At 54.9% G+C, this 10,453-nt stretch overlaps 1 protein-coding gene across 1 annotated transcript; it reads left to right on the forward strand.

The window, feature by feature from the left end:
* Nucleotides 1-1,644: 1,644 nt before the first annotated feature.
* On the forward strand, nt 1,645-9,745 carry NCLIV_006890 (dead-box helicase family protein, related; the record flags this gene model as incomplete). Its single annotated transcript, XM_003880200.1, has 14 exons — nt 1,645-2,603; nt 3,068-3,152; nt 3,657-3,782; nt 3,999-4,074; nt 4,399-4,580; nt 4,727-4,812; nt 5,210-5,314; nt 6,166-6,385; nt 6,715-6,886; nt 7,611-7,722; nt 8,030-8,149; nt 8,397-8,497; nt 9,022-9,125; nt 9,623-9,745. 14 exons carry the CDS (start codon nt 1,645-1,647, stop codon nt 9,743-9,745), a joined length of 2,571 nt encoding a protein of 856 aa, XP_003880249.1.
* Nucleotides 9,746-10,453: the final 708 nt, after the last annotated feature.

Raw genomic sequence — 10,453 nt, forward strand, 5'->3', positions numbered from 1 at the left:
GCTGGAGATTCGTGATAGAACTTCCGGAAAAACCTATCACTTTTAGGGTCCGATATTCTACTGGCTCCAACTCGGTGAAAAAGAGGCCTCTCATTGCCTGCGGAAAATACCGGCGGCGTGTCAGGTGAGTTAACTCGCGAAGGGAAACAGAGTCTCTTCTATTCTATCTCTGTTGAAAACGCCATAACTCGGAGCCACAATGGTAACACATTTCTCACGCAAGTCACACGTTGCCACAAGCAGGTTGTGTGCTGGTAGAATCTAGTCGAGCGCCAATCGGGTAGTTGAGTCCTAGAGCAGGGTACCCCCGGGTGTATCTGAAAGGCTGGCACGTAATCATCCCTGTTGGAAAAGCAGGGGTAGAAATAAACAGGCTTGATATAAAAAGCCATCCTTGTTGTATATCACGCACCCTTGTGATACACGAGATACTGAGTCCCTCTACGCGGCGACGCAAGGCGCATCCGCGTTGAATGTGTAAACAACCTGGTCTGTTTGTCCAGGTACTGTGGTTCTGTGTTGCTCCATTTCGAGTTGCAACAAAGTAGTCTTCAGCCCATTTGTCGATCTCAACTTGAGAGATCCGCTCGCAGGATCTGTCTCGAGGTGACCACACACGGAGAGGTAAGCGAACAGCAGAAGCGCGTGCATGCAGCAGCACAGAGCCCTTCGCGCGTTCGCGGTCGACAAGGAAGGGCGAAAAGCGAGAGAACACTTTTGTGACAATGAGCTGCCCCGTCTAAAAGCTTAGTCCGTGTAAGGTTTTCTGTTTGTCTTTTCCAGTGACAGAAACGAAATCGCGAAAATCTGCCCTTTGGTGGGGTGTATGTACACGCTTTCACGGGCGAGCGCCTGCGAAACTCGACGTGCCTCAGTTGCTGGCACTGAAATCGTCGCCAGTGTTCCGCCGGGCGTTAAGAGCCTTCGGGATTGTTTTTTCCTCCAAATCCTTTCTCTGACGGTGTGAGTTCGCAAAGAGGGGAGTTGCGTCAACCTTTGCGGCCGGCGCACATGACCGACCAGACCGCCTGTAGCCGTCCCGCCGGCGTAAACACTGTCGGTTTCTTTGGGCACGGAAGTCTCTAAACGTGGAGATATTTCGATTTCAAGTGCCTCTGTGTTGAATCTTTTCTTCTTCTAGTTCTGCACGTCATCTTGATTTCTTCTTTTCCGAGTCGGTGCTCCTCGTCCCGAGACTCGCGGTCTACTCCCGCCTCGGCGCTCGACGCAAAGGGGAAGACAACTTCGTTTCTTCCGAGCGACAGCGACGATTAGTGTGACTTTGTCTCACCGTCGAGGGATTTGCTTCTTGACTCAAATTCGCCCGGTATCCCTTTTCGTTGTGTAGAACCTTTTCGCTGCCCCTAGACCGCCTCGAGTCCCGACACGAATCAAGTCCCGTCTCGCCACACAACTATCCCCCGTCGCCTTCACTGCAAATTCGTGCGCACGCCCCTCGTCTCGTGAACACTCGACTTTCGGCAGATTTTTTTCTGTAATAACAGCAACGCACCGGGTTTTCCACTGCTTCTCCGCGACTTCTGTCCCGCGGCTCTTCTCGTGCGTTCTTCCTGCCGCCCTCTCCTCTTCTCTCCCTTCTCGCCGCGCATCAGCGTCCGCTCTTCTCTCCCTTCTCGCCGCAGGATGCCACCCGAGCTGAGGGAAAACGGGGACCCCGCGGAGGTGTCTCCTGTCTCCGTCGCGGGTTCCGAGGGCGCCGCCGAGGGCCGAAGTGCGCGCGAGAGAGAGCCGAAGCGCCTTAGTTCAGACGCTCGGGAGGATCAGGACGAGCGAGAGGAAGGCGAAGTCCCGAGCGGTAACTGTTCAGACGTCGACAAGAGTGAGCGGGTCGGCGGAGCAGCGAGGGGCGAAGAGGAAGAGAAAGACGGTAGAGGCCGGAAACGCGTGTTGGGAGCCGAGGAGACGCCCGCGGTGCGTCGGGCTGCTGTCTCGGCGCTTCCTCCGCCTCGTTTCTCGTCAACACTTTCTCCTCACTCTGAGCCGTCGCCTTTCAAGAAGTTCCGAGAGAGTCACGCAGAGAGAGAACCAGGCAGAAGCTTCGAGTCGCCGCAACAGGAGCCGAATCGCGAAGATCATGCCTCTGCTCCCTTTTCTCCGTCTTCGCCGGCGCGCGGGGCAACGTCAGCTCTTCCCAGACGCACCCCGCCTTCCTCCACTCTAGATCTTCCGGCGCCGGGTGCGCGGTCGGCTTCCTCGCTTTCTTCGAAACACGAGGCGGCGTTTGGGGCTCGGTCCTCGAGAGATTTCAAAGAGGAGACAAGGGCGAACCGAGACAGCAAAGAGGACGACAGACGAGGCCGCGACGACGAGCGCAAGCGAGCAGACGGAGACAGAAGAGACGGCAGAGACGAACGAAGGGCGCGAGAGGAGAGAGAGGGAAGAGATGAACGACGAGGGCGGGAAGACGAGAAAAGAGGAAGGGAGGAGGAGAGACGAAGAGAAGGAAGAGAAGACAGGGACGGGCGAGGCGGACGAGAGAGAGACAGAGGGGACACTGGAATCCGACGAGGAGAGAGCCAGAGAGAGAAGAAAGAAGAGGGAGAAGACGAACAGGGCAAAGCCCGACCTGCGTCGTGGACGAGGTATGCGGGAAATCCGTGGGGAATGCCTTTCTTTTGAGAGGAAACATCTTGACATATAGTATAACGTAGATTTGTATTCGGATCTGGTCGGTGCGTGGGGCTGTCATTCAACCCGGAAACGCGTTTATCGCAGACAAAAGCATAGGTCCGCTGCCAGGAACGGAATCCTCGGCCGCGTCTACGTCTGTCTCTGTCCTATGCACACAACCCGTTCTACGCATTTGCATGGAAAAAAATCTCCCCCTCGTGACCTCGCTGTTTACGTCTGCGCATGTCTGTGTGTTTCGTGTGTGTCTTCATGTGGTATAATTCTTGTGGTTGTATGCCCCTGGACGTGAACGCGTCTTCTCTCAGCGGGGTCTCTTCGTTTGGAGCCGCCTCGTCCCTCTCGGGTTGGTTTTCGTCGCTCTCCCCTTCTCGCCCTGTTCGGATTGTCCCCTCTGTGATCTGCTGTCTCTCTCCAGCGTCTTGCGAGCTCCTGAACGCAATAACATCCGCTCCCTTGAGGACGTTCTGACGAAGCAGAAGACGGAGGAGCAACCTACACGCGTAAGAAGAGTCGAAAGCGCAGATGCTGAAAGGCCGATTCGCGGCGGTCCTCAGTTCTTACTTAAACTCCAGGTTCAGCGCCCTGACACGAAGATTGTTCGGAGTCGAAAAAGAGAATTCCTTTCGTTTCGTTACCGCACCGAAAGCCTGAGTGGATTGTGTCGAGTTTCGCCTTCTCAGCAAAGAGTAAAAGGGTCAAGGGTGCTTGTGGTGTCCTGCTGCCGGGCGGAGCGCAGTGGGGAGCCTCAGAGACGTGCTGAGTGTTTTGAGAAGACAAGAGGCCACGCGTGAGCAGGCCGAGAGCGCGAGGGCGGAAACGCCTCTGGATTTATCACAATAAAACTGGTACTTAATGGAGGGTGCACTGTCCAACCTAGACCGCTACCGAATGGGTGCGCCGAACAGAAGCCGTCTGTGTGCACGGAAACGAGGAAGAGCATGGCGTCTGCGAGGTGCGGGGGAAGTATGACGCTGCGTTCCTTGCTGTCGGTGTCTCATTTGCAGATCATGTTTATGACGAAGAAACAGAGAGAGCAGCAAAAGGCGGCAGACGAACGGCGTCAACTGGAAATGGAGAAGAAGAAGGAACGCCAGTTGCTGCAGAACCGAAAGAACTTCCTGATGCAACAGGTAAGCAGCAGCCAGTTAGCCGTCAGCGAAGTTCCTCAAAACCAGAACACGGGGTGCGTCACGGGCCTCGGAAGGCAAGCGCGTCGCGTGCTGCCTTTTTCGTGAGAGTGGGTGAGAGACTGCCTCTCTGCGTTTGTTTCAGTCGAACGTTTGTAGTGTCCTCTACCACGGCGTGGGGTTCTCTTATTCTGCGTTTTCGGGCGAACATCTGCGCAGGAAATCGAAAAAGAGCGGGAGGTCAAGGAGAAGCTGAAGCAGCGTGAGATGGAGAAAATCAAGGAAGAGCAAGAGAGTGAGTTTCGCGATCTTCGGACGACCAGTCCTCCACCTTCTCTGTCTCTTTCATTTCCCCGTGCGTGCGCTCTTGGGGTTCGGCAGCGCCCCGAACTCGTCACACTGGGGAAGTGTGATCGCCTGTTTCCTTTCTCCTTTCGGAGTCCGTTTTCGTTCACGCCGTCTTCTCCTCACGACGGCTGAGAGCTGCGGACAGCTGTTTTTTTACCACCACGCTGCCCGGGCTCGACCGGTGGTTGTGAAAGTCTCAAGCGTGAATTTTGAAAGAGTCGGCTCGACTCACAGGTTCTCTCCGTGTTTGGTTTTTTCCTGTCGTCTTCAGGACGCCTGCGTGCGGTGAGAGGGAGTAGCGGCACGTCTCGCAACAAGGCAGAGGAAGAACGCGAGGCGAAGCGACAAGCAGAGGAGAAAAAGGGCGGGTCGTCCGGTCGGCGGGGCGAGAGCAGCTTGGCTGATCTTCGGCTTCTTAATCTCCCAGAACAGGAGTTGCGCGCGCGACAGCAGGTAAACAGACGGGGCTTGAAAAGCTGAAATCGCTGCCGTCGGTCCGACGTCCAAACGGGAGCGCCCGTGGTGGACCTGTGAGGTCGCGCAACTCGAGGGTTGCCATCGTAGTCGCCTCGTGTTGATGTTTTGTTCTGGATTTCCAGGAGAGAGAGCTCGAGCAAATTCGAAACCATTACCTAGGGATGCGGACGGAGAAGAAGAAGATTCAAAAGCCGTCGGAAAAATTCAGGTCAGTTCTACTGCAGCACTCCGCACCGCAAACAGCTTTCTCGCGGGGAAGGTATTCCCTACTCTAGAGCGTTTGTTCCCTTCTACTGAGAGCGTATAAATTACACATTCGCGGATTCACGTGTAACGGACCAGTGAAGGTACTTGCTCATCACGGAAATCGCTCTTTTGGGCGACGCCCTCGATAAGAGCTTTCCGTGTCTCGGAGATGCTAGTGAGTCTCTCGCATATGTAAGTCTCGTCGTATGTGCATATCGAGCTCTTCCACTCTGCCGTCTGTTCGCGTGCCGCATGTGCTTGGGGAAAGCCGCATGCAATTTCTCGAGCGCAGCGGCGTATGCTGTTTTCGTGTTTTCGTCACCGGCTCGTGCTTTTCGCGCTGCGTTTCAACTTCACAGGAACATTTTCAATTTCGAATGGAATGACGCAGAAGACACATGCAAAGGCGACAACAACCCGCTGTACCAGGAGAGAATGGAGCCTCAGTTGCTCTTTGGCAGAGGGTAGGAGAGCGAGAGAAGCCGCAAAGAGAGTCGCGCCGTCGCCGAATTGCGAGATGCCGTCTCCGCCTGTCCGCCGTCTAGGCATCTGCTCACAAGCTTGGATGGGCGTAGTTCACTCACCATTCCGTTTTTAATTTCGAGTTCACTGGTGTGAGACTGTGTCGGCACTCGTGGCTCTGCGTACGGGTTCTTGAATTTATGCATGCACGGCCCGTCGCCGGTTCGGGCGACAGCTCGGGAAGGGGAGCTTTGAAGGTGGAAGAGAATCGAGAGACGCGATGGACGTCTCGCTCCGTTTGATCGCTTGCATGCAAGGGATTCAAGTCGTCACTGCTACAGCTCGGGGAAGGAGTTACCCTTGACTTTCCTTCACGTTTGTCTGTTGCTGGATACCAGGTTCCGAGCGGGCATGGATATCCGAGAGCAGCGGAAACAAAACAATTTCTACGATGAACTCGTGAAACGGTAATGCGGGCGCCTTTTTTCTCACGGGCCAGCACGTATCTGTGGTCCATGTCTTGCGGGGGCCGTGTGTATGTGCACGTCCGTGGCCGTCTACTTTTGTGCCTGCCTCTTTGCGTATCACTGGTAGGGAGACTACGGGGGATCTTCCCTAGTGCATCTGCATGAGTGTTTCACATTCTCCCATGATCGCTATCTTTTCAGGTGTGTACACATCGACATGCAGTCGTAAACGCCGGTACCCCGCTCGAGCGACCGATCGTGCAGCCGCTTCACGGACATCTCACTCTCACTCTGAGTTCCCTGTTTGCCCGCGTGGTAGACGCATGCACGTGTCTACGTCCGTTGAGCTCCAGCGTCGTGTTCTTGCTGCGTGCGTCGGTCCGTAGGCGGCAAGAACACCAGAAGGCTGAAGAGTCCCGCGGAGCTGCCGAGGCGGCTGCAGCTGCCACGGAGGCCGTGAGGGCGGCACGAGATGCGCAGGCCTCGCGCGTGCGCGAAAAGGAAAACGCAGAAGACAACCGCGGCCACTGGACGACGAAGAAGCGGGAAGAAATGAACGAGCGAGACTGGAGAATTTTCAGAGAGGACTTTGAAATCTACATCAAGGTGAGAGCGACTGCCGCTCTGTGTCACCGCTGGTCTTCTATCAGAGGGTGGACGAGTGACAGGGCGACTCGTGGGGACACCCGAACGCGTCGTTTCCCTTCTCGCTCGTCCACCGGACCTCGATATGTCTACCCGCCAGGCTCTGTTCTCCCGTGGCTGGCGGGATGTGTCTCGCGGGGGTGTGTGCAGTCTTTTGTCAATGATGGCTAGTTGTTTCCGTCTCTCTGGGTCTCCTAGAATCGCCCCCTTTCAGTCTTTCCCCCTTTGCGGTTGTGTTTATCGGCTTCGTCCCGTTTCCACAAACGTGTGTTTCTCTCCGTTCCTCTCAGGGAGGACGCGTTCCTCCTCCCATTCGGACTTGGGCAGAGAGCGCACTGCCCTGGGAGTTAATTGAGGCCGTGAAGCATGCGAACTACGAGCGGCCGACGCCCATTCAAATGCAGGCGATCCCCATCGCTCTCGAGCAGCGAGACTTGATTGGTATTGCAGAAACTGGATCAGGTAGGGGAATTCACGAGGGGGAGAGCTCCACAGGGTCCTTGACAGACACGAAAACGGACGTGCCCCGAGAACGTGGACCGCATGCAGATTTCTGCATCCTTATTCGCGGCCATGGCGACACATGTAGGCGCGTCCTGACGTGTCTACACGCCCTTTGGTGTTTGTTGGTTCTTTGCTGACTTCTCCGTTCCGTTTATGGAAAGCGACGGACGCGTGTCACCCTTTTGAAAAGAGCGTTCATCCTTGGTTCCCGTCCTCTGTCTGCGATCCACGACGTCGGCCTGAGCCGCTGATTGGCAGCCGAGGTTGCAGTTCCGTAAAACGCGGCAGGCGCTCTCAAAGCCCCGTTTTTGGTTCGCGTGTGTTGTCTCTGTCGTTGTTCTCGCCCGTGTGTTCTCAGCGTGCGGCGCAGAACACCTTTGTTGCGCTGTTTTTTCTACCGATCTGCATGTGCGTGTTTTGTCTTGGCGGCCACTTGTGCAATGTAGAGCAGCCCAGTGTCCTGGTTTCCTGTCCGTCGCTACCACGTTTCCTGGCTGTCTGTCTTGGCCTTTCCGTTCCCTGGTGGGCATTCTGTGTCCCGCTGCAGACCGGGTGTCCTTTTCGTCGCGTTGGTTTTAGGCTCGGCACGTCTGTTCACCGGTTGCATACATGGGTGACCCCTGCAGGGACATCCAGAGAGAAGAGGTTGTCCAATCGTTTTGTCGGCCTGGGTGTTGCGCAGGAAAGACCGCAGCCTTCGTGCTCCCCATGCTGACCTACGTGAAGGGCCTCCCGCCTCTGAATGAAGAGACTGGACAAGATGGACCGTACGCACTCATTTTGGCGCCGTCCAGGTCCGTTACCTGCAAATGGGTTTCTTGTCTTCTTTCGCTCGGTCCAGTTGCAGTCGCGAAACGCACGTGATGCAGAGTTGTTTCCTTTTTCCGTCTTCGCGTTCTCTTTTTGTGGACCCGGCTCGTTGGCGCCGTCGAAAACGCATGCAGACATTGCGCCTTGTATGTCGGTATATTTGGTTGTGTGGCGTTCGCCTAGTGGAATGGGGTCAGTTCATACTCGCTTTTGGCGCTATGCGTCATCGCACCTGTTGCGCGGTCGCGGAGCTCCAATGTCCCTCTTCACCCTCGCTTGTTTTTTCCTCAGAGAACTGGCCATTCAAATCGACGAAGAAACACAAAAATTCGCGTCCTTCTGCAAATGCCAGACTGTGGCTGTCGTCGGAGGCCGCAGCGCTGAAACGCAGGCCTTCCAACTACGCAGAGGGTAGGCGCTCCAGGAATGCCCACAAATCCTGCACACATGCAGGCACCTATGTACTAGATATGTGCGCACATAAGAGTAGTTACTTCAAATATGGATATGTGTGTGTGATGGTTTTCACCAAGATTTATATATATATATATACATATATATATATATATATATATATATATGTGTACATCGGCGCATCCAGATCCTGTACTGTCCAGCTATTCAGCCGTTTGCAGCGGGCGTTGTGTCGTGTTCTCAGCGCGGAGATTGTCATTGGAACTCCTGGGCGTGTCAAGGACTGCCTCGAGAAGGCGTATACCGTTCTCAATCAATGCAACTACGTTGTCCTTGACGAAGCAGGTGAGTGCGCTCTCAACGCAAAACGTGCCTTTTCCCACACCATTTGTATCTGCAACTCTGTATGTTGATTCGAGTGACTCCTTTGCTGAACAGTGTTCGGTACGCAGATGTGCATACAAGAATTTTCCATTTTGACGTGGACGGGCTCTCCGAGCTGTTAAAAGTTGGCTGAAGCCGCCGCTCGTGTTGTCTGTATGCATGTCCTTTCGTCTTTCGTCGGTTTGTTTCGTGCATTGGACGTGGCTCGCGTGGTCAGTACAGCCTCCGGCGCGATTTGGGATTCCATGTGCAGCACCTTCTCTCTTCGCCGTGTGCATGCGTTGCATATTTCCCTTCGGTCCGCTTCGTCTCTCTCCGGCTCTCTCGCAATCTGAGGTTCTGCTGCTGGCGTTGAACCGAGCAATTGATCCCGGTTTTTCGTGTAAAATGGATTCGATCCGCACCCCTGCGTCGCGTGGCGGTCCGCCATTTCGTTCATTGTTTTTGTGCGTTCTCGCGATCAATTCGTCTGCTTCTCTTTTCAGATCGAATGATTGATATGGGTTTTGAGGAGATCGTGAATTTCATTCTAGATCAAATTCCGACTTCAAATTTGAAGAGTAACGACGAAGCCCTCATCCTTCAACAAGTGAGAGCCGCAGCCCCTCGTGCGGCCGAGCGGCCCCAGGGACGTGAACTTTCGGTGTCTGTATTTCCGCGTTTGTCTCATCTTTCCTCCTTTTCTCGGGCGTCCACACCACATCACACCCCGGTCTGCTGGCGCGGTCTCTCAGGTCTCCGTCGCTTTCGCTCTCAGTCACTTTTCGTGCTTTTTTCTGAGTTTTTTCCTGTTTTTGTTAGTGGATATGTGCATATGTCTGCGCGGACTGTCGGGCGGCGTGTCAATGCTCGCTGCGCGTTCAGTGTGCGGTCTGTTTTGGGTGAGACGAAATGATAGAGGAGCTGAGAGCAGTTGTGTTTGCGCGGGAGACCTATGGGTTTGTGGCCCGTGGTTTCGTTCTTCTATTCACTCTTGGTGGTACAAACGGAGCAAAGTTATGGAAATGCATGCATGGAAATTGCGCAGCGCCGCTGCAGCGTCTTCGCCTTCGGTGCCGTCGGGACCTGTGCTGTCCGTGTGTCCAGGAGATGCAAGCGAAAGCCGGCCACCGGCTCTACCGCCTCACGCAAATGTTCAGTGCGACGATGCCTCCGGCAGTGGAGCGATTGGCGCGGTACGCAGATCGGACGAAGGAGCAGAAAGCCTGAAGCCGAAGCGGACAGGAAAGACCGGAAGCGAGAGAAAGAGGACAAAAGGGAGGGCGTCCCGTCCTCACCCTTGGCTTCCGACTTCAAACGCCGATCTTTCTGCTCTTCAGGTGTTTCGTCAAGGCGAATGGTCTTTTTGTGCATCTCTCACGAGAACATTTGTTTTCTCCTCTTTTCTTCCTTTTTCAGGAAATACCTAAGACAGCCTTCCTACATCTCCATTGGCGATCCTGGGGCTGGCAAACGCGCCATCGAGCAGCGCGTCGAGTTTGTTCCTGAGGCGCGCAAAAAGCAACGCCTGCAGGTACATGTTATCGAGGAAGAGGATGCGACAAAACGGGTTTCATTCGTCATTTTCCGTCTTCTTGCCTGGGTGTATCCCCTCGCGTGGAACTGCCTGTTTTCGGCAGAGGGTATGGAGCAGCCTAGGCGTTCGTTCTTTGCTTCATCAGTGTCGATGCGAAGCCTCGGATATAAAACGGGGGCGGTCCCTTCCGCTTTCCCATTTTTGTCGTCCCTCGAAATTAAGCTCCAGTGTCGATTCGCTGGAATTCGCCCTGGCTTTTTCTCTGCAGGAGGTGCTCGAAAACGCAACCCCCCCCGTCATGGTTTTCGTCAATCAGAAGAAGTCTGCCGACGCCTTGGCCAAAGTCCTTGGCAAGTTGGGATACAGGTACGGCTTTTTTCTTTCCCCCCCCTCCCGCCCCC

The sequence above is a fragment of the Neospora caninum genome, chromosome II (assembly GCF_000208865.1).
Source record: "Neospora caninum Liverpool complete genome, chromosome II".
In the NCBI taxonomy this organism is placed as follows: domain Eukaryota; phylum Apicomplexa; class Conoidasida; order Eucoccidiorida; family Sarcocystidae; genus Neospora; species Neospora caninum.